Raw genomic sequence first — 22,818 nt, 5'->3', positions numbered from 1 at the left:
CAGTTTGAAGACCTTTGACTTTTGATTAGTATTTTTTTCTTTTACAGAGCAAAGAGAGTTTGGACCTTAAAAGGCAAATGAGTTAAGGCTTTCACTAGTGGGGCCACAGAGAAAGAAAGGAAGAATGACTGTGGAGAGCAATTAAGTAGATGCTGAAAGTTTACAGGGAGACTGATGCCAAGCAGATTGCAATAGATCTTAAATTCCAAATGTAGATGGACTCACATGCGCAGATGCCAAACACAACGGTTTCTATATAATTTTAAGAAGGGAGGAAATGCAAAAAGAATTCAAAAGCACAAGTTTGTGATAACTGGCAAATGCTCTACTTGAGCAACTGCTTTACCTCTTGGCACAGTCATAGAGACTTGATTCTGCTCTCTTAAGAACAGCAGCTGTTAACTGCTGAAGGCTGTTTCTGGATGTGCACCATATACACTAGTGCAAAAGAGACACAAGTTTATGCTATTGTAGCCCATCTGTACTGGGCCTTGACCCACACAACTCCGTCAGTACAAATACTGGTGCATTGGCCAGGAAAAACAGTAGCAAAGGTGACTAGACCCAAAATTATCTCAAAGGTACAAAGTAAATGAAAAAATACCAACAATCTGTGGGGTTACTGAACATGGCAAGCATGCTGTTTTCAGGCAAACATGATTTGTGAGGTGATGGTTGCTTCACAGGCAGCAAGTCACAGAAGCTTAGCCTCTGCAGCATCTCTCTTTTCCTTAGGCTGCACTTTCCATGGCAGGAACAAGTGTAGGTAAGAGCAGGGGTTTAGGGCTTGTGCTGACAGCACAAAATGAGCAGAAACTGCTGTCAAGTCAAAACAGATCGGAAAAGTACTGGAAGAGGCCATACAAAAGTGAAACACATTTCACGTCGGAAATGCTGGACTCTCAGGTGTGGATGAACCCAGAAGCAATGTGGCATCCCCCTCCAAGCGCTTTCTCCAGTTACTCCTGGCCACCAGCTGCTGTCGGCATAAAAGCAGGAGCGCAAGCAGCACTGGTTGGAGTTTGGCTAAACTGGCCACTGAGTGAGGTGGAATGAGATGCAGCCCAACTGCTGTATTTTTCTATCCTGGCAGGCGAGACCCCAGTCGATGTGGTTAGTTACCTGCGGTGGGGCAGGAGGCCGATCGGCAGGCCACCTCTCTGGGGATGGCTGCGGTGGCAGGGTGCTGCCAAGAAGCACGGCCTGCGGCACAGCTATCCGTGCCGCTATCTGCACCGCTCCGGGGCCTCTCCTGCCCTGGGCAGAGGTGCCAGAAGGAGCGGCGGCAGAGGGGCTGCCAGCCAGCCTGGAACTTGCATGGCCACCCAGCAGTCCTTCCTCTTGAACCTGGGTAGAAGATTACTTCCTCCTGATTCTTGGTAAAAAATGTCGTCTAGTATCGAGACTTCAGGTTATTATTTTGATGCCTGCAGGCATCTTTCCATATGAAAAAAATGTTAAGGACTTTTTCTCTAGGATATTATGTGCTTTGCTAATAAACCACTTTGAAGATCCTTAATAACATTCCCGGGAGTGCAAGAAGTGGTGTGCTGTTTTTACGCTCTCCACACGCTTTGTGTTTTTGAGTGGGACAATGTGACATTTTGCAATTCATCTGTCACTTTCATATTTGGAGAAGTGGTCAGAACAGAGCAATTCAGCCATCCCAGCTGAATACGCTGTTCTTAACTGACAGATGTCTCGAGTGCAACGGGAGTCACGAGGCTGTCGTGGAGGTGCTGACTTTTAAAACCCAACAGCATGCAGAACCTTGGCATATTGTCAGCATGTACAATTTTCAATTTCACGGGACATTTCTTTTGGTGTTACCAGTGGATTTTGTTTTACCTTCATCTTCCCTTTTTGTTAACACTGCAGGAATTATTTCTTGGGGCTGTCTCCTGTCTTACCTGATGCTGCGTGTGCTGTGTGATTACCGGGGGGTTTCTGTGGGCAAAGAACTGAGCTTCCACAAGCGCGTGCGTATGCACACTCACATAAAAATGCCGGACAATTCAATAACATGAAAGCTGTCACAGGCTATTTTACTACGGTCCCAATGTTTGAAAGGTATTTAGATGAGTACAAAACCAGGTTTCAGCTCCGGTCAGCTTTTCTTCACAGAATACAGGGAACAGCTGGCTGGCCGGCGGGCGCTGCCTGAACAAAGATCTCCTTCTACTCCGAGTGGCCCCGGGGGAACCTGCTGCTGCGTCTGGCTGGGCTGGCAGCAGGGCCCGAAATAGGGATTTGCCCTGTACAGCTGTGGAGGTCAGACAATCCGAGGCTGTGTGTTTTATATAGATGGTTTGGGGTTTTTTTGGTGGTGGTTTGTTGTTTTTTTTTTTAAAGTGTGGGAGTACATTTTTCTCCTACAACCTACTCAGACCTTGGAGAGAAGCAGAGCGGGCTGAATCAGTTCCTCAGACACTAACCTTTTGCATATTTTTACCTTATTTTTAAGAATCCAAAGCAGGGTAAGCACAGCTCTGAGCTTTTTTGCTATGCTAATTTCAACAGACAAAACTTTGGTTTCAGCATGCGTTAAAATGAAAATGTCAGAATTTTCAAGCTAAAATGTAGCATGTTGAATTATTATTATGTCAAGAGTGATAGAGCACTTTCATCAATTGACCAAACTTTGCTCAGTTAGACTTTACTTTTCTCTTCTTTGCTGAAATTAAGTCATATTTGTAATTGAACTCAGTGGTAGCCAAGGCTATAAAGGCATATAAATGCAAAAACCTGCCAAAGCCTTCAGTCTCACTAAGAATGAAGCTCACAGAAGCACATTCAGATCAAAATCAATGCTACATAAATCAGGAAAAAATTCACTTGCAGACGCTCATTTTGGATTCTTCTATATGCGTAAAGGGAGAAGAATTATCTTTGTACATGTAGAAATTTATCTTTTCTTATTCTATCCATTCTATGGACAAACTGTTGAGTTCACTGCTTTGATAAAAGCTTTCTAAAACACTTTAATAATTCCTCACTCAACACTCAATGCAACCCACACTAGCTTTTAAATTTTTTTAAAGCTGGAGGTTTATTAAGAAGATCACAGACTATCCTATGTTTGTTGTGAAATCCAGGTGGGAAAAAAAATCAAATAATTCTTGGTATTTAATATGATAATTCTAACTGAGACTCATAAGGTAAAAGAACTTAATGTAATTACCTATGCAAGATATGAAAATGCATGTCTCCAGAAATAATGACCTTATTACAGCGTTGCTCTTGTGTGGGTGGAAGCCTGCTTTAGAAGAAGCCTATGGGAAATGATCATGTATTTCACCTGCCTATTGTACATTATAGGTGAGCCCAGAGGTACAATAAGATACACATTTGGTAAGTGTCTTACATGTAAGAAATCAGTAATTTAATGCATTAATCACTAGAGTGCAATTACAGACCTTAATCTAGAAGATATTAGCCATTCACCATAGATAACCTTCAGTGGCTATTAGAGTTTCACAGTCTGAGTTCATTGCAACTGGCAAATGTCGTTTACACAACCAGCACACACAAGGGCCTGTTCTTTGGCCAGAAGCACAGGTTTTCAGTATTAAATCCACTCCACTAAATACAAGAGAGAGCACCTGTTTGGGTCTTACTTCAATAAAGATTATATCCTGGTTGCATTTTAAGGGGGCTTATAAAGATTGCACATTATTAATGTATTTTATTAGCGTGTTTAAAATGGAGTGGGATACACTGGAAATATTACAAGCACATCAGTAGAAGACACCATAGCTGGTGATAAACCATGGCAATAAACAGCCTATTAACCTGTTGCAGTCTTTATCACAATATGAGACAAATTACTTTTGTTACAAAATCTGTTAAAGCATTTACTGACCTTTTATAAATAAACCTTCATATATAGTATTTTCTTGAAATTAGGAATATGCTTAAAATTAGGTATCTCCCTGCTTAATTTCAAGAAGCTGCATAAATCTAGGACACAGTAAAATTCTGTAAGTAATGGTTCCTAATTTTTGGTGTTTTCATGTGTATAGTGAAGAGGACATCTCTTCTTTTCCCCCTCCTTCCTAATCCGTTATGGTGCCTGTTAGGTGCCTAGCTTGCTATGTGTATGTGACTTGCATAAGACAAGGAAGGAGCAAGAAACATGTCTGTGCTTAACACAGACACCTTGGCAGAAAGACGACTTTTGTTTTAGTTTCCATCATTTCTTGCAAGTGACAGAACAACATGAGATGGTTGTGTAGGTGTGCCTTTTGTCATCAAAATATAACACACTTATCTGCATCATTTGGAATTACATTACTTCCTCTGTGCAAGAAGGCATTGAAAGATGTCAGCACAGTGCTACAGAAAATACGGCTGCATTAACAGACAACTTAGCTGTTTCTTTTCCCTCTGAGTTACACAAGCACAGTAGCTGGATATATTGGCATCTTTTATAGAGTTCTGTGATTTACACTTTTAAACTTGGAGGTTTTTAATAACTGAATTAAAAAGATTTAATCCAGAAGCAAGTCTGCAGTTGTAATAATGGTGTGTGAGCATTGGTCAGTGACAAATCAAAGTCAATGCACTGAACTAAAAGAAGTTCCAGGTTGGATTTTATTGTAGTTTAACCCCAGTCAGCAACTAAGCACCACACAGCCACTCACTCCCCATGCCCACAGTGGGATGGGGAGGAGAATCAAACAAAAGTAAAAACTCGTGGGTTGAGATACGAACAGTTTAATAACTAAAGCAAAATAAAATATTATAATACTACTACTAACCATAATAGTAATGAAAATTAATATAACAAAAGAATAAAACCCAAGTGATGCACAATGCAGTTGCTCACCACCTGCTGCCCCATGCCAGAGCAGTGATCCCTGAGCACCAATCGGCCCCTCCCGGCCAACTCCCCCAGTTTCTATACTGGGCATGCCGTTCTATGGTATGGAATATCCCTTGGGCCGGTTGGGGTCAGCTGTCCTGGCTGTGCTCCCTCCCAGCTTCTTGTGCTCCTCCTCGCTGGCAGAGCATGGGGAACTGAAAGGTCCTTGGGCTTAGGATAAGCACTACTTAGCAACAGCTGAAACATCAGTGTGTTATCAACATGATTCTCACACTAAATCCAAAATGAACTCTACCAGCTACTACGCAGAAAATTAACTCTATCCCTGCCAAAACCAGAACAGATTTTCAACTTGGCAAGAGCTTTTGCAAAAAAACACTTCTGTAAATTTGTGATCACTTGTCAGCAGCAGTTGACTGTACTACAAGCAGCACTGAATACCTTGCTTCCATGATGAAATGTACATTATATATTAAACAAAAAGATGCTCGAAGACTGTAGCTGTGAAAGGATAGCAGTCCCGCTTACCTGCTGCTTCAGCCCCTTCCGAAGTTTTGATTCACAATCTGAAACTGGCTTAGCTGGCACTTAATCTGTCGCTGGGTTCTAGGCCTTTTATGTATATGGGTGAACAGTTAAGAGGCCCAAGCTGACAGGATCCACAAAAACCTAGGTGTTTCCCACCTGCATCAACAAGCTACAATAACAGGATTAGAAGTGAAGTAGCCACATTAGACCCATGTTGAGACATGTGTAAACTGGGAGCAAACATGTCTAAACCCTGATGCTGGTTCTTACTGTCACTACCTGGAAAGAGGTGCTGTGGTTACAGGCTCAGTAGAAATGAGACTTACTGCAGACTTAGTGTCTTTTCCTATTAATCACAGCTGAGAGTAATCCTGAAAAAATATTCAGAACTTCAGGTATCTAGTTCCATCTATTCAATTATAAGTCAGAGAGAGAAGCAGGACTGAACGGAAAGTAAGTATTATACATTTGAGCGTAAGTATCACAATCATTTCCTCACACTGTAAATTTGCACAAAACAACAAGTGCTTCCAGATACTTCTCTAATACCCGTGTGACCTGACAGAATTCTGTAGGACTCTTCCTGAACGGGTTTATTTGGCTTTGTCTGATTCCCTGTGTTTTGTTTAAACACAGTATTCCAAATTTAGAAAAATTACTTCTCTCCAGATACACAGGTCCTGTTTTCAGTGGCCTTAGAACTACTGTTTCAGTGCCTCAGTGTGTTGTAATCTCTCACCTGATTTAACATAAGGAGAATATATCAGAGGCAACCAGAGGTGTGCATTAGTACCATTAAAATGCACATACATGCAATCACATATAAGTACTTAATACAGGATTGATATAAGTATCAGTAATTAAAGGTACATTACCCAGATTAGCATGAAGACAGGCACTTTGGTATAATCTATGGCCCAATCGATTCCATACAAACCAGAATATGTGAGAATGTCCCATCTAGATACCCCCATGGTCTGGTGGAATGTCAGGGGACATGAAGGACAGAAGCAGAGTTCAGATCCTGTTAGGAAGAGAAAGACTCCAGAAGGTGCGATCTGATTGAGTGGAGGGATGGGAGAAGGGTCTACAACTTGCTGGGAGTTGCAAGCAACAGGTGCCTTAGGCATTTAATTCCAAAAGAGACTGAGAGTTGTGCAACCCGAACAGAGCAGAGCCTCTTTTTATTTAATATGTGAATCTTAAGACATGATCCTCAGTTCTGCATTTCCAACTGCCCAGATTAGGTCATGCTTTAGTAAACATGACAGATCCAATGCTTTAGGCTTTAGGCACCTGTGTCTCCCACGCAATGCTACTAAACCCCCAGCTCACTGCTGCAGCTATGGCCAGGCAGCAGTGTGCTCAAGAGCTTGCTCAGAAGTGGCCACTTTTCAAACAGCATCAATTTCCAGAAACTGTATTTAAATGCAAAATGAAAATTTAAATTACTATAATTTCTTAAAACAAAAATTACCCTGTCCTCTTTTTTATCCCCTCTTTTCATTCCTAGATTTAAGAATTGCAGCAACAGGCAGATAAATCACTTCAGCTACAGATCTATCACTCAATCTTAACTTCTTTAGTAAGCCTAAGTATTCTACTTAGTTTAAGGTAATGTAGAAAAAGGAATATAGTGGCCATTAGAAATAGGATAAGACTGTGAGTAGAGCATCAGCCGCTTACAGTTGGCTTGGGTCAGACCGAGCGCACATCAGAGGGTCAGCCATACTGCGGGATGTGCAGAACTGAGTGTAGCTGTTTTACATGATAGGTTAATGTGCTAAATGAAGACATTGCTAGCTTTCTTTCCAGAAAGAGCTGGGTAGGGACAGAATTTAAAATACAACCTGCATGGGGATTTCTATTTTGGCAGTCGCTAGGTGTCAGACTGCAGGCCTTTTATGGATTCAGAAATCAGGTGCGTATCTTTCTACATGCACTGCACAGAGTGTATAATTTGATCTCCTGCTTCCACTCTAAATGCTTTTCATGCAGGTTAGCCTGTGTGACAGCTGTTCTTCTTGGTTGAGTTGGGAGCATCTTGTATACGGATAATCAGTAGATCAGCACTTGCTTGACCTGGGATACATATACAGGTGAGCCCTAGGACTCTACTACCATAGTGTGAGTTAATGAAATAGCTAACTCACCAACAGCCTCACACAGCAACTGTCTCAGGAAGGCTACGAGCTACTTTTCTGTCATCTTCACTTGTTAGATCTCCTTTGCACAACAGGTTCTACAGTACAAACTTATGTCAGCTATACTTGTGAGTGTAATTTTCACATTTTTCTCCTCCACCGACAAGTTAAGAGCTAACTCAGTTCTGATCTAAAGCCTATTTCAATGACATTCAGAAGGTATCCTTTCAACGCCTCCATTCCAGGGAAGAGTGGAGCAGGTTTCTAACTTCACTTAAATGCTGGGCAGATTGGCTGGCTGTTTCTCTTTTGTACTCTATTTATGGTCCTTTTGTCACTGGACATTTGCAGCTTGTTATCTTTTGATTGCTTTTTTAAAACGTATGTGCAAAAACCATACTTGCAAAAGCAAACATCTCTTTGTTATCAGTTGTTCCGTTTGGCTCCACATATTTAGACACCTGTCTCCATACCCTTTTAAAAGTTCCTTAATAAACAACGTGCCCAGATTGAGTCCCAGGAGTGCAGGTGTGGCAACCACGCCATTTCCCCTCCGGCTAGCCATTTAGTCATCTTTGCTGACTTCAGCTACCGAACCATTACTGCTGTTTTATGCCTGACCACTATTTCACAGGCATAACAGTGCTGATGAGCTTTATAAATGGTTAGCTTTCCAGATAAGGCTGTACAGAGCTCTGCTTGTGACCATAGGAGTCTGAATGCTGCCTTTCCACTTACTGCTGCTCCCTCAAGAATTTCTGTCCCATCTGTGAAAGTTGGCCTCCTGTAACTTAAAAGCTCGGCTGTCATTCTGGAGAGTCCTTTCCTATTATCACTTTGATCTTTTCCAGGTAAGAGGTTTAATCCTGGCTGCTTCTAATTATCCTGTGAGCACAAAAAGGGACCTTTTGTCCCTGGGCTAAATCCACTTTGTGAAAAACACAGTCCAAAATGATAGCTAGGAGGGAAGGGAAACTAACAGGAAGGAAACGCTACTTCCCTGGAATGGCTTCTAGTCTAGACCAGGCAGTTATCACATGACAGTTTGCAAAGAAAAAGAAAGTCAATGTGGATTCTGGGTGTGAGGCAAGCATACCTGAGTGGTGACTGTGGCTACCTACCGGTGGTTTGTGCAGCTTTGAACAAGCCTCTCTGCTGGGAAACAACTGTAGCACCGAGTTGAAAAAAACCAAACAAACCAGGAATCTTCACTGTCCTCACTGAAGCCTGGAGGAGTTAATTTCCTTAGGACCTGGAGGAGCGTAAGAAACCTTGTTGGCCCCCTTCTCAAGCCTAGCTGAGGCTTTCTCTCCCTTCATTATCCCGTCAGCCACAGGGGCAGAGGAGCCTGGGCTGCCCAGGGCTGGCCGATGGACCAGTGCCCAGTGCTGGGGCACTTAGCTGGAACAACCAGCCCAGCTGGCTGCTCAGGCAGGGAAAAGAGCAGGCGGGCTCTGCTCAGGGGGGAGACACTCCAAACAGTGCTAGTGGCTAAAAAAACAACTGAGCTGGGGCGTGGGGCTGGAGTCTGGGGCTACAGCACCCTCCCTGTGCCTATCCAGTTTACTGTTCCCCAGAGAAATAGCCCAGAGCATGTTTCAGTCTGTATTTTCAAGTTTATTTTCCCATCCTTCTGGAGACTGCTTTCTTTTAAAGAACTATTCTAATATAGAGGAATTGTACTGTCTTGGTGTGTCTGCATCTTGTCATATAATCTGAGGGGATATCAAAACAAATAAATACAAATAAATAAATACAAACAAATAAATCTAGATGATAAACAGGAACTAGATCACTACATCCCATAGGTAGCTTCTGATTACCCAAACCAATGGCTGTTTTTATGGTCCTTCGGCTCTGTCAGGTCATTAAATGCCTTACTGTCTTAGGTTTTCCCCATCAATGATAGGAACAGTCACGGTACTCACTTGCCTTATGACATGCTTCCTGATTTTAAGTTGGAAAATGCTGTATTTGAGTTAAGCATCCTAGCAACTTAAGAGAGAGGCTGAGCGGCTCAGAAGGGGCACATCCATTAATCATCTGGTGAATGAAATTGTTTCTTTTTTAGATTGTAATTGGCTAGAGGGGCCCCATGAAGAAAACTCTGTGTTTACACTGCACAGCTTTTTATGAGCACAAACGCGTATATTATGATGGCTTAGAGCCTGGGCAAAAGCTTGGAGCTTTATTTTTCTTTCAGTAAGTAGATTTGATCTAATCAGATAACAGCAGCAATACAAATTTTCACAATAGCAGTTGGCCTTTATCTGGCCAGTCTAAGAACAAAGGCTTACTGTTTGTGATATATCTTTCAAGATCTCTTTTATGGCCTAGATAAATATTAGAAACAAACTCCTTGTCAGTAGGCCTTCTGTTAGATTAAAAGAAAAAGGCTGCTCTTTGAAGGTCTTTGGGTTTTTTTCTGAGAAATTTTACCAAGTGCCAAATACAAATAGTCCTTCACAGTCAGTGTGTATCACCAGCCTCTGGGAAAGATACCCAGAACTGTTGCCCCGAGTGAAGAAAAGACTAATACCCTAATTAGACAATACCTTATTAGGGTATTAGACAATATTCTATATTCTACCTGTTCTGCACTTTCTCCAAGAAGTAGAAATTACTATCAGTTCCCTACAGAATTGTGACATGTGAATATGCAGGGAAAGCTGAACAGGGAGACTCTTCCATTTGGATGGCAGGAAGGGACCCAAGAATTGAAGAATGAGATTGAGACACATTTGTCTATTGAGGTGAATTTCAGTAGATTTTAGGCAGTCAGCTCCCTAAAATCTGATCCAAAAGGCCTTTCCTTCAGTCATAAACCCACATGGCACCACCTCTCAGGGCGAGGAGCCTTGCATAGCGATTTCAGATGTTATGGAGATCAATATGAAGAACACAGCCCCAAGCAGCCTCCTCAGGAGCTGCATGGGGGTCACTTAAGGGAACTGCTTTCACCATGAGGCTATAAGCGTGCAAATATGTTAGGTAACAGCACCTTGTATCTCCTGCAGAAACTTAGCTGTGCAAACAAGAATGCAAGAGCTGTGAGGATTTTTTGCTGAGGGGTTGGAAGATAAATTCCTTGAATTATTTCAGAATAGAACACTGGTTGCTTGATTTTGGTTTTTAATCCAAAATGCTAGTTTAGCTAAAATCCATAACCAGACTTCAACTTTAGAGCCCAATGTACAGAGTACAGAATTAGCAACTGATGGTACTGTCCTCTACTGTACTTTGTCAATACATGCCTGTGGCATAATGTTGCATCCAATCACTATTCCCCTTGTTATGCAGAATTGGAGAACTGTAGTTAGCTCCTCAGTTCCTCTATTAACATCTCCTTCCACTTTGAGGTACCAGTTTCCAAAGTTACAGCCTCTTGCCTCAACAGCAACCCATTCTCAGAAAACCTGAAAGTCATAGGTAGCCAGCCCAACTGTTCGAGATACGAAGTCACAGCCCTGTGACATACAAACAACAGAGACAAGCTTCCATTGTTTGCAGTGGGGTTTGCTTATTATTCTCCTCTTTTTGTTTGTTTGTGGGGTTGGGTTTTTTTGGGTTTTTTTTTTTTTGTTTTTTTTTTTTTTTTTAAGTCTGCTTCGTTCTGTTTGGGTGTTTCCACAGAAGAGTCAATGCAAGCCAAAAAAGACAGGAGCTGCACTAGCCATGTACCAGGGACAGGGTACATAATTGTGCGTGGGCTGTGTTAGGTTTGTGCATGCTTTCTAGTCTTCAGAGACTTTGGGGGTTACTCTTCTGACTGGGCAGCTAACATCCAAAATTCCCCAGACAGACTCAATAGCAATGTGGAAAGAGGACAGATGCAGTAGGTCATACTAATGTAGGAGTTAAACCTCCTTTATATGCTGGTGTGCTTGGTTCATGCCTAAGCTGAAGTACAGTGAAAAGAGAAAGGAGCTTAAGAAAAGATGATGGAGATGGGAACTGAGATCGTTCATTGAGATACCAAGTCTCAAGCCAGGCGCAGAGTCTCCTGCAGCGCTTCTGGGTTGGCTCAGCTGTCCCACACTGCTAAACTGTGAGCGAACATTTCAGCCCTAACTGCCAACAAGCTGTATGTGTGTTTTGTTGTACCCTACAGCTCAGCTTTGTCCTGTCAGCATGGCTGAGCGGTAACAGACTGTTGTATCTACCATAACCCCTTTCCTGGAGCCGCTCCAAGCACCTTGTATGCAACACGGCCAAAGATCAGTTACAGATGTACAAAGATCAGGTATTTAAAGCTTTAATTCTATCAGGACACGAACATTTTCCTAACATTTGTTCTCAAAAGTAAACCGGGTTTGAAAGAGGAAGGAGAGAAGAATGAAAGGATTTCTTTGACTTTGTCAGGGTTCTTGTTCCAGAACTTGCGGAATGAATCAAGAGCCCTTTGAAATCTCAGAGTCCTCTTAGCTGAGATCTATACTAAATCAGGCTTAATCTGAAACTGAGCAAAAGTGTCCTCCCTTACGCAAAGGTTCCAAACTCCTCCTGTTCATCGTTTCCTTTTCCCAACAGCTCTTTCATGCCCGTGTGCTTTGTACCTGGAGCTGACTATTGATGCTGTTTGTGAGTGCTGCACTTTGCCAGCTTCTGCCAGAAAGATCTGGGGTTAACGAACTCTTCTAGGAACTGGCTAATCTCTTGTTCCAAAAGGATTTAACAACTGACTGTTGTTTCTGGTCTGGGAAAGACATCCTGCAACCTTTGTCAGTAATGTTGGATTCTGTGTAGAGGCATAGTATGCCAGAACGATTTCATACTAAGAGGATAACTACTTCAAGCAGAATTCAGAAGCTGTATATGGGCAGAACCCCCAATTTGTTATCACAACTGTAAACATGTCCATGCCTATAAGGCAGGATAGCTACTCCGGGGGACAGAAGTTGGCAAGAATGTATTTATATTAGTATCTAACAATCAGAAGCAACACATTTGAAATTATTTGATTTTCTACACAGAAAACATCCATTGCTGATTAGATTTCAAACCGGAGAATTCAAATCTTAGATTCTGCCAGAAAGCAGAAGTGTGGCACCAGTCTGTCTAGAAACTTACTCATAAACACTGCTGCAAACTCAGTGTAGCTTAGGTTAGACGAATATACAACAGTCTCTGTTCAGTTAGCTGGACTCTGGACATACACATATAGAAGGTGACTTACATGTATTTTCAAAACATTCACAAGGAAAGTTGTACACTGATGATGAAAGCAGCATGCATATCAAATTTTAAGTTAAATCAGTGTAATTTTGTATGCAAACCCATCTCACTATTGAAAAAAAAAATAAGGGACAATTAAGATGGTCTTTGTCTCTTCAGCGCCTAATGTCTTTGGGTATAGAGGTGAGAAAAGAAGACTATCTTCTATGCATTGATTTCACACGCAAGAAATACACCCTGAAGTAGTTTAATCCTATCTTTCTTTCTTTACTTTCTCTGGGGAGCTTTTGTGCGACCTGTGACAACTAGTGGTGTTTCACAGAAAGACAGCAGGGTAACAGCAGCACTCATTCAGACTCCAAGGAAGCTCTGACATCTTGCTGTCCAAACAGCAAGACCCTTAGCTATGGAGCTAAAGGGAAAAAAAAGCCTTCCAACCTGGCAGGAGGATTAATGTTTATCCCTTAATCCTAAAGCAGACTTGCAGCAATTAGAGATGAGATTCTAACACACTCATCAAAAGATACTGCTACCTTTATTATAGATATACCCTACTCATCTGTGATTCAGTGACCTACAGAAACATGAGCAAAAAAAAAAAATTTACCCCCCCCCCCCCCCCCGCAGATAATGAAAAGTTTACCAGCTTTACCTCTGTCTTTACCTTTTTATCCACCGACCACATCCAAACACCTAAAAGACCGGTATCTGTAGTCACAGGACTTCAGTTCTGTGGAATTATTTCAAGCAATCTGTGCTTGTGGTGGGCGCACAATTCCTCCGGCTGACTGCGTCATCACCTAGGAAAAATCTCCTTAGAAGAATATCATGGTCACTGCAATAGGTTATTGAAAAGATTTTCAAACTCTTTAAATCTTATGGAGGATTATATCAGACAGGTCTTCTCTAGAATCCACCCAGATAGCCAGGACCTCTGCTGCTTGGTTCCCCAAAACCTGTGGCTGACAACTGAGAACCATTTAGGCCTGCTGCACATAGGGTACATGTCTGCTCACTTCCACTGGCGTGTGCTGGTTCATATTTGACCTGGAGTTATGTGATGGAAGCACAGGAGGCTGCTGGAGGGAGTCAGCATGCTACTGAATGCTGCACAAAACCACTTCTGAGACTGAAATTTTCCTTTCAGATCACTCTTTTAAAAAGCAAGCAAGTACGCTCGGCCATCAGCAAGGACATAAATAGAGTATGTAACCTGTTCTTTGTTTACGTGGACTCCAGTGTGTTTTTGTTGGGGGTGTGGAAAGAGGAAGGGCAAGTGCTTTCTAGATCTCCATGGGAGATTTGTTATTCTGACTTCTTTCCTGGCTTGTGTACATCGAAAAGGAGACAGGCTTAGTCCTCCTCTTCAGCTATACTTCAGGCTCAGCTTACTGACAGCCTCTGTGGATGCCCTAAGGTGTACACACTGTGCTGAGACGGACAGGCACTACTGTAACATCCACTCTCAGGTATTGTCAGTTCCCTTCTTTTTGTGCTGTGCTAGTGGAAGCTTCTAGGTAATTTACAACCAAGTTAACAAAACTGGGTTTTTAACAAAGTTTGTACAATAGCGTAGGTCAGTTCCAGACAACTCAAAGCATTTGCATCAGCCTTCCCTGATCCAGACGCACACTTCCCGAGGAGACTGAGACCAGAGCTAGAGGATTTGCATTCTGTATGCACTCGCTTGCTGCCTTTAGATCCAGGAAGAATATCCACCCTCCATTGTAAAAGCTCTTTCCATTGCTCAGAAACATACCCTGCTTAGGACTTTCCATCCCCAAAGTATTTGTTGCATTTTTTTCTCCCCCTCCTACTTTTCCCCTTCCCTTTATGGCTTACCCTGACTTACATCAATGTGGTAGAAGGAAAGAAAATCTCACATCGTGATCTCTGGTTCTCTAAACTTCATTGCTCCAGTTTTCAATAACAAATGAAGCATTTACACATCCCTTCACCTCCATGTCCATGCACAGGCACATAACTGAATGGGAAGATCGTCATTTTGTGGGAAGAATATTCTTTCCAAAAGGTTTTAGGTGCTAATGTACAATGGTGAAGGGCTGTATAAAACGCTACATCGAGGGATTCTGTTAAATTAAAAATCTTTGTTGTCCTCATGAGAGCAGTAGAAGGCATTACTTACTGCCAGCATCCTCCTCCTGCTCATGGAGGGCCAAGATTCAGGGGAAAAGGTAGTAACTTATGCAGAAAAAATTGAGGGAGCAAAGAGTTTACAAATGAAATCTTCCTTGTCACCAAACCAGAGCAGAGGTGGAGTGTAACAACTGTTAAGAGATTGTTAGAGACCTCTTTAACTTAGAAGAATGTGGAAAAGCATTAAGTGTAAAAGCAAAGGTGGCTAGAAATATTTCACCATTTTCTTATTTTCTAATAATAAAAGTAAAGCTACGTTTTAAAATTTAAAAACAACAACATTTTCTAATTCTTCCACTCTAAAGATTTTGAGTTTTTCCTTGTGGTGATACAGGTCTATTAAATTTTGACTTCCAAAGTACTTTTTATTTGTCACTGGTTTTGGTGATGCTGTGATTTCCCAAACTTTAAAAACCAGCCATAGCATTTGGGCAAATACAAGGAATGGAAATATAAACGTCTGAAAGATAAATGTAATTTAAAACTATTTGTGGTAAAGATCTTACATTATGGTGTCAACATGAACCATTGTAATAGTAAACAAATAATAAAAGGGAAACTTCATGTTTTGTTTTCATGGTTCAAGCAAAGAGAAAAGTAAAAAGTAAACAAGATCTTGAATGAGCTGCTGTATGTTTAGTTGTGTCTTTTTTAATAACCCATAACATTTTGTAGTCACAAAGACAAACATTATATAGTTTACTGTTTACAATGTCCCCTTTTAACAGTGCATGCGAGGTCAAAAAAAAGGGTAGAAAACACAATTATTTTCTAGTACTAGGAATTATTCCCCATAGATGCAGTTAAAATCTCTTAACAGAATTTTGATACTCACTGCCTGCAATCTGCTTTTCTTTGCAGCACATCCTAAATTCCTCAGTGAGACAAAATGTGAATGAAAATACAATGCCAGGACTTCAGAATTCAGCACTCTATCCTATATTCATAATCTCTTTTACTTTCAGGAATCAGACCTTGTCCCAAAAACATGAAGTTGTCTTTAAAAATTACAAGATTAGTATTTAAGTTGTAAGGTATGCGTGTTTCCCAGTTGGTGTTTGGGCCTCTAGGGTGGACATTTGCAGACTCACCCTAGTAGTCACAGTTGTTACAAGTTAAGGCTTTAGTATGATCAGATGACTTTGAGAACATCACCAAAATGTTAGGTACGGTGAGATTGTGCCAGTTATGAGATTCAACGGTACTATAATATCCTTGTACTTCCTATTTAGCAGATAGTCTCTAAAAAATGGCTAGCTCTTTAACTTGGTATTTGTAATGGGAATATCATAGTGGTTTCTACTGACATACTTTTTAATTTCCCAGAAATCACTTTGTATGATGGCAACAAGCATAAGATGATTTTAATTCAAGTGCAATACTCTGCAGAGAATTTTGTACTTCTGCTTTAAAGAAGCAGTGTCCTCAAATCATAATAATAATTCATGGGGTTTACCTCTTTTTAATTTCTGGCTCAAAGCCCAACCTTTTTCCTCTCTGAAGTAGATTTACTTTGCAGATGTTAGATGGCCATTGGGGGTTTGGTTCTAGAAGGATTTACACTTAGCAATTTTTAAGCAGATTGTGCTGGAGGTCACAAAAATTCTTCCATTGGGTTGTCATTTCATTTCAATAAATGCTTTTTTAAAAGCAGAGGCAGATGGTTGCAATCTTAGTTAGAAGGTTTTTTTTAACTACAGTACACAAGCAACCACTTTAGGGCTAGTAATTTGCTCTGTTCTTTACCATGCTCAATAAAAAAGACCTTCCTTGCTTTGAAGAGGTTTTTGTCTCAGATAAAAAGAGAGACAGGCAGACAGATGGCATAGTGCAAAGAAAATCCAGAGTGGGAATAAATTAATAAATAGATTCATCACTAAGCTGCATAAATTGTGTTATGCACCTTTTTATATAGCTTAGGAATTTACAGTTCAGGAAATGTAGTTTTTCATAAAACATGAAATCTTGCAGCACAGTTTCAGGCTACCACGTTTTTTCTTTTCGTCCACTGTTAGCCTTGTTCATCCCTATACTTTCAAAACTATTTATAAATCTTTCAGGAACAAGTTCACATTGCAGGGTTAATCTGAAGCTCAAGGAGCCCCAAAAGAGGTCCCTCTTTTAAACATTCATGGCTGTTAGGCACTCCTGTGTGACAGCAATCTGAATTCCAAATAGCGTGATTGCCCTCACAAGGAGAGCACTCGGGGAAAGAGCAGCGTTGGCCTGCTCTGTGGAGATGACTGGACGACTGCACTTCACTTTGGTAATCCAAACTGTTTAAACCTGTTTGGATAACTGATTAAGGAATTATGCTAATACACTAGCATTATCAGTTCCATGATGCAAAATAAATAGCTAGGCCGAGATTTTCACACTTACCTAGTGGGGCTTTGCTGCCACCCTTAAGGTACATAAAGGAAGGTTACTTTTCAGCTTGTAGGGGGTGCTCACATCTCTTTGGGACCCATCTTCTGACCAGCCAGCCTATCAGATGATGCCTGTTAGACTTTAGAGAAAGGAAAAATCCCAAATCACTAGTAATTTTTAGTGTGACATTAGTCTTTTATTCTACAAATGTTAAAAACGTGCTGTACAACTTACTGCATAGATAGCCAACTACAGAATTAATGCTTACTCTTTTCACTTTTTTCACACAGATTTGTGATGCCGCATCAACAGCTAGTACTTGTCTTTGGAATATCACTAGCTAGTGATATATGTGCATTTAGAAGCTGTTATTCAGAAGGCCAAGTCTCCCTGTATTATTATTGCAACCTCACAGATATTCCACTTGTGCCAAAGGATATGGTGAAGCTTTTCCTAACTTTCAACTATATCAGACAAGTGACTGCAACTTCATTTCCACTGTTGGAGCACTTGTTGGTGTTGGAAATTGTAACGCAATATGTCTATCCTGTTACCATAGGAAAAGGAGCTTTGAACCTGCCAAACCTTCGTGCCTTAGACTTGGGATTCAATAAGATTCTTCAACTGCATCTTGATGCTTTTGTGGGCTTGCCAAGTCCATCTATTTCAGAACTACCTTGGAGATTCCATCCTGGAGGAATGTAACTTTCAAGATTTGAGCTCGTTAGAACTGGATCTTTCAGGGAACCAAATCACAAAACTTCAGCCTCATCCCTTATTTTATAATCTAACAGTCTTGAAATATGTGAACTCGAAATTCAACAAGATATCCAACCTATCTTAGCAGCTTCTGAGGAAAGCACTTTTTATTTTTTAGCCTCCGTTCTAATAATTTGTACAAGACAGATGAAATGGCCTGGGCCAAATGCCCAAATTCTTTTAGAAATATTACGTTTAACTCACTAGACCTTAGTGACAACGGTTGGAGCACAGATAAAGTCCAGTATTTCTGTAAGGCCATTAAAGGGACTCAAATCGGTTCTTTAATATTTAGGTCTCATACAATGGGTTCAGGATTTGGCTTTAATAACTTAAAAAATCCAGATAAGGATACATTTGCAGGACTAGCAAGAAGTGATCTTCGTTTGCTTGATGTTTCAAATGGTTAAATTTTCTCTCTAAATTCTTTAACCTTTCAAAGCCTTGGTAATCTGGAATTGCTGAACCTTTTCAAAAACAAGATAAATCAAATCCAAAGGCAAGCATTTCTTGGCTTGGGAAACCTAAAAACTCTCAATCTCTCATGTAATCTTTTAGGTGAGTTGTACGATCATACTTTTGAGGGTCTACATAATGTAATATATATTGATTTACAGCAAAATCATATTGGGATGATTGGTGAAAAATCATTCCATTACTTAACAGGTCTGAAAATAACTGATCTCCGAGACAATGCTATTAAAAAACTCCCTTCCTTTCCACATCTGACCTCTGCCTTTTTAGGTGACAATAAGCTGTCTGTAGTTGGCACAGCAATAGCAGCAACATACCTTGAATTAGAAAGAAATTTGTTGGCAAACCTGGGTGACCTGTATATTCTTTTCCAAGTTCCAGATGTGCGGAATATCTTCTTAAAACAGAATCGCTTCTCTTACTGTGTGAAAAGTGATAATGTTATAGAAAACAATCAGTTAATCTATATGGATCTAGGTGAAAATACGTTACAGCTTGTGTGGGAGAGAGATTTATGTTTGGATGTGTTCAGGGCACTGTCCAAACTTCAGGTTCTACCTCTGAATAGCAACTACCTCAGTGATCTTCCACAGGAGATTTTTAGAGGTCTAAGATCCCCAAAAAGACTTAATCTAGCTTCCAACCTATTGTCTCATCTTTCTCCTGGGCTTTTTCCACAAAGCCTAACAAACCTAAACTTACCTGGAAACCAGCTTTTTTCCCCTGGGCCTGAAGTCTTTATGACTTTGAGTATTCTGGGTATAACACATAATAAGTATGTCTGTGATTGTACTTTAAAGAGCCTACTAGTGTGGCTAAATGAAACCAACGTAACGCTAGCTGGCTCACAATCTGACAGGTCCTGTGTATACCCACCTGCGTTTGCAGGGATACTGCTGTCGTCTCTGATGTATGATGGTTGCAATGAAGATGAACTCCAGCAGACGCTCAGGTTCTCAGTATTCATCTTCACCGCCATCACTCTTCTAATGTTTCTGATGGCAGTCATTTTTACTCGGTGTCGGGGAACTTGTTTTGTCTGGTATAAAATTATCACAAAAAAAAAGATAGACAGCCATCCACAAGTAACAGATAAAAGTGAATACAGATATGATGCGTATTTGTGCTACAGCAAAAATGACTTTGAATGGGTCCAGAATTCCTTGCTAAAGCACCTGGATTCACAGTATTTTGATAAAAGCAGATTTACCTTGTGCTTTGAGGAAAGAGATTTCTTGCCTGGAGAAGAACATATCAACAATATTCGTGATGCCATCTGGAAGAGCAGGAAAACAATTTGCATTGTGACCAGGCAGTTTCTCAAAGATGGGTGGTGTGTGGAAGTCTTTAATTTTGCCTAGAGCAGGTACTTTTGTGATGTGAAAGATGTCCTCATTATGGTAGTGGTTGGGTCACTTTCTCAATATCAACTGATGAAACACAAACCAATTTGAAACTGTTTACAAAGGAGTCAGTGTTTGCGGTGGCCTGAAGATTATCAAGATGTAGACTGGTTTTTAAGTAACCTTTCTTGCCAAATTCTGAAGGAAAAAAAAGTGCGAAGGAAAGCTAGCACTATAGAGCTGCAGACTGTAGCAACACTCTCACATTGATAGTGTACGGGTTGCTGGCTTTCTAAATATCCCAGTTCCAGCTGTGCCATGGCAGGAATAAATACAAGTTTACTTCATCTTTCCTTGAAAAAGCAGGTAGAAATATAACTATTTCAGTATAAATCTTACTAAACATGCAGACAGCTTGAAAGCAACCATCAAATATATGAAAGTGCAATTATTTTATGGACTATGACACACATTTTCAGAATAATTAAATGAATCACAGATGCTTCACATTTTGGATGCTGAGCTTCAGACCCTTTAGTCCCGATTTTTGGAATACTACTTACTCACAGCTCTGTTTCAGTTACAGAAGGATGCCCATGGTTGTTTTTTTACAAAGAGCCCATGGTACTGTACGGGAGTGACCAAGTATGCTTTCACATATGGCCTAGCCTGACCATTGGTTCATGGATTACTTAATTCCTGTGCTTTCTGAACTCTGTAACTTTTCATGCTTTGTTTCAAAGTAGAATCAGTGCTTTGCACCTTTATGCTTTAAATTGGTGTGACACAGATTTAATTTCTTTCTTTTCTACTCAATTAGCCTCAACTGGAACATACAAACTTTGAACTTCATTCATTCCCTTCACCTCCACAACTTCTCTGCTTTGTGGTAAAATTGCGGTCAGTGGTCTACCTCATTTGCTGCTGTTTCAGCTTGGTGCTTTTTCAGTTGAGCTGCCTCCTGCCCTGCAGAGGGGAACAGGCATCCCCTTCAAATCTGGAGCAAGCCTGGGCTTGAAAAGCAAACGAGAAACTACCTCAGGAGCTGTGCGGGCTGCACACCGGTGACATGGCCAATAGCCCAGTGACTGCCAGACAGTTTTCACTCCAGGAGTGGAAAGTACAGACAACTGGTGTGTAATTTGGGTTGTTCTCTGTACATCCTGTATTCTGATCAATTCTAAGGTGTTTTTCTGCTTCTGTTGAAATATTTTTCTAGAGTCATTAATGCCTGGTGCTCTCTTACCTCTCTAATCATTTTACCACTGTTTGTTCAGGTATGTGTCTTCAGGGTCATTTGAATAAAAGCCTGGCTCATCGTTCACTGTTATAGAACCTGCACCTATTATTTTGATCGTGACATACTCCTTGAGTGTACCGTTCATCTCGGTTTATACGTTTATTCAACAAAAGCTTACCAAAATAATTTCACTATGGCCTCGGTGAGTATTTCACTGTAGTGAGGAAGCAGCAATGAGAGGTTTTATAAGATGTCTGTCTTGACCTCAGGTGCAAACAAGTAATACCATCCTGGCTATTTTGATGGAGATGAAAAAGTACAATCCACTTCATGGGACTGCAGTAGTTTGAGTACAGATGTGCCTGTGGCTGATCTAATTTACACTCGGTGCACCAGTATACAGGATTTCTATTGATAAAATTACTACAGTAAAATACTACTTTCTTCTCAATCAGAGTAGTCATTCAGGAACAGAAAAGGGCTAAACCTTGGAAGATTCTCCCGGCGGCACGGGGAAGCGGATGCAGACAGGGCGGGCTGGGCTGGCGAAGCCCTGGGTGTCGCTGTCGGCTCAGGGAACGGCCGGGGCTGACGCACCCCCTCCGGCTCCGACGGCTCCGGCTCCGACGGCTCCGGCTCCTGCTGCTTCAGGGGGAGCTCTGAAAAAGAACCAGCAGCCCTGGCTTCCCAGTGCCCCGTTGGGCTGGCAGAAAAGCCACCGCCTGCATTTCAACTTTCTGCATTTCTTACATTTCTCTGAAAATGTCCAACCTCTTTCCTCACCCCCCCCCAGTCCAAATATTTATAGGCATCCTTTAAAGTCAGAGGTTATACTAGGGAGTGTTTCACATAAAAAGCACTGACAGATGGCCAAAGCAGGCATGAATCTGTACAGTGAAGATCATGGGCAGGTCTAGGCTGCTAGCCTGTGGATCTGTACGTGGTGTAAGAGATGGGCATTTTAAAAGCATACTTAAGAAATTATATTTGAACGAATCTCACAAAACATTTTTGGTCAATTCTTAACTGAGAGCCCACTTCAGTTGGGACCTTATTGAATACTTACAAGACACTCTTCTTAATTCAGTTACTTAAAACTTACTTCTGCTGACCTATATATGCAGGAGTGACAGGTGGATGCAGAGATTACCGAGGTGGCTTTAACCGAGGCTTTTCCATTTTGTTCGAAATGCTTCTGTCCTCTTCCTGCTTATGCCACTGGTGGGAGGCGGCTACATAAAACTTGCATTTACTTCATTCTTTGGAAGGGTCTGACTTTTTACATAAGGGTTTCAATAAAACCTTTGGATGAAACTTCATTGTCTGCCTCCATGCTTATATACCGTTTTGGAAAGTTAAAGAGATCAAATCTGTGTCAGGAGCAGCTGGGAAAACTTCTTTCTACTAGAGAGGCAGCTTAGAAACATAGACGTAGCCCAGCCCCCCATCTGGCCCTTGCAAATTCTATTGCAAGGGGTCTACAAAAGGCAGTAAAAGGATTTTTGGAGAACATGCTACTGAATCATTCCTGATTGTGGAGTGGTTTGCAGGCCTATGAATAACTGCAGTGTCAAATTTTAAAGAGATCCGAAGTAACTTACTTTTTTACTCACTGTGAAACCACTCCAAGCCTGAGACTCTCAGAACAACTGCGGTTGGTACAGTCTGTCCTATACAATGAAAAAATGACTTCAAATAGATCGTAGGACCCTGATCACCACCTCTATAGAGTCACCTATTCTTAATTGACAAAGCCTGGGGAATTCTCGAGAAAGGGCTTGTGCAGACTTTATACTCCTCTGC

At 41.2% G+C, this 22,818-nt stretch overlaps 1 protein-coding gene across 1 annotated transcript; it reads left to right on the top strand.

Moving 5' to 3' along the window:
- Positions 1 to 14,097: 14,097 nt before the first annotated feature.
- Positions 14,098 to 20,045, top strand: TLR5 (toll-like receptor 5). The gene is given in 4 exon segments (XM_009707107.1): positions 14,098 to 14,141; positions 17,490 to 17,849; positions 17,851 to 18,036; positions 18,038 to 20,045. Coding segments are annotated over 3 exon segments (2,547 nt in total). The 5' UTR covers positions 14,098 to 14,141; positions 17,490 to 17,496.
- The last annotated feature ends 2,773 nt before the right edge of the window (positions 20,046 to 22,818 follow it).

Source organism: Cariama cristata, unplaced genomic scaffold (assembly GCF_000690535.1).
Source record: "Cariama cristata isolate BGI_N322 unplaced genomic scaffold, ASM69053v1 scaffold19509, whole genome shotgun sequence".
Lineage (NCBI taxonomy): Eukaryota > Metazoa > Chordata > Aves > Cariamiformes > Cariamidae > Cariama > Cariama cristata.
The sequence above is the reverse complement of the archived record's forward strand: the minus strand, read 5'-3'. Positions and strand labels throughout refer to the sequence as shown.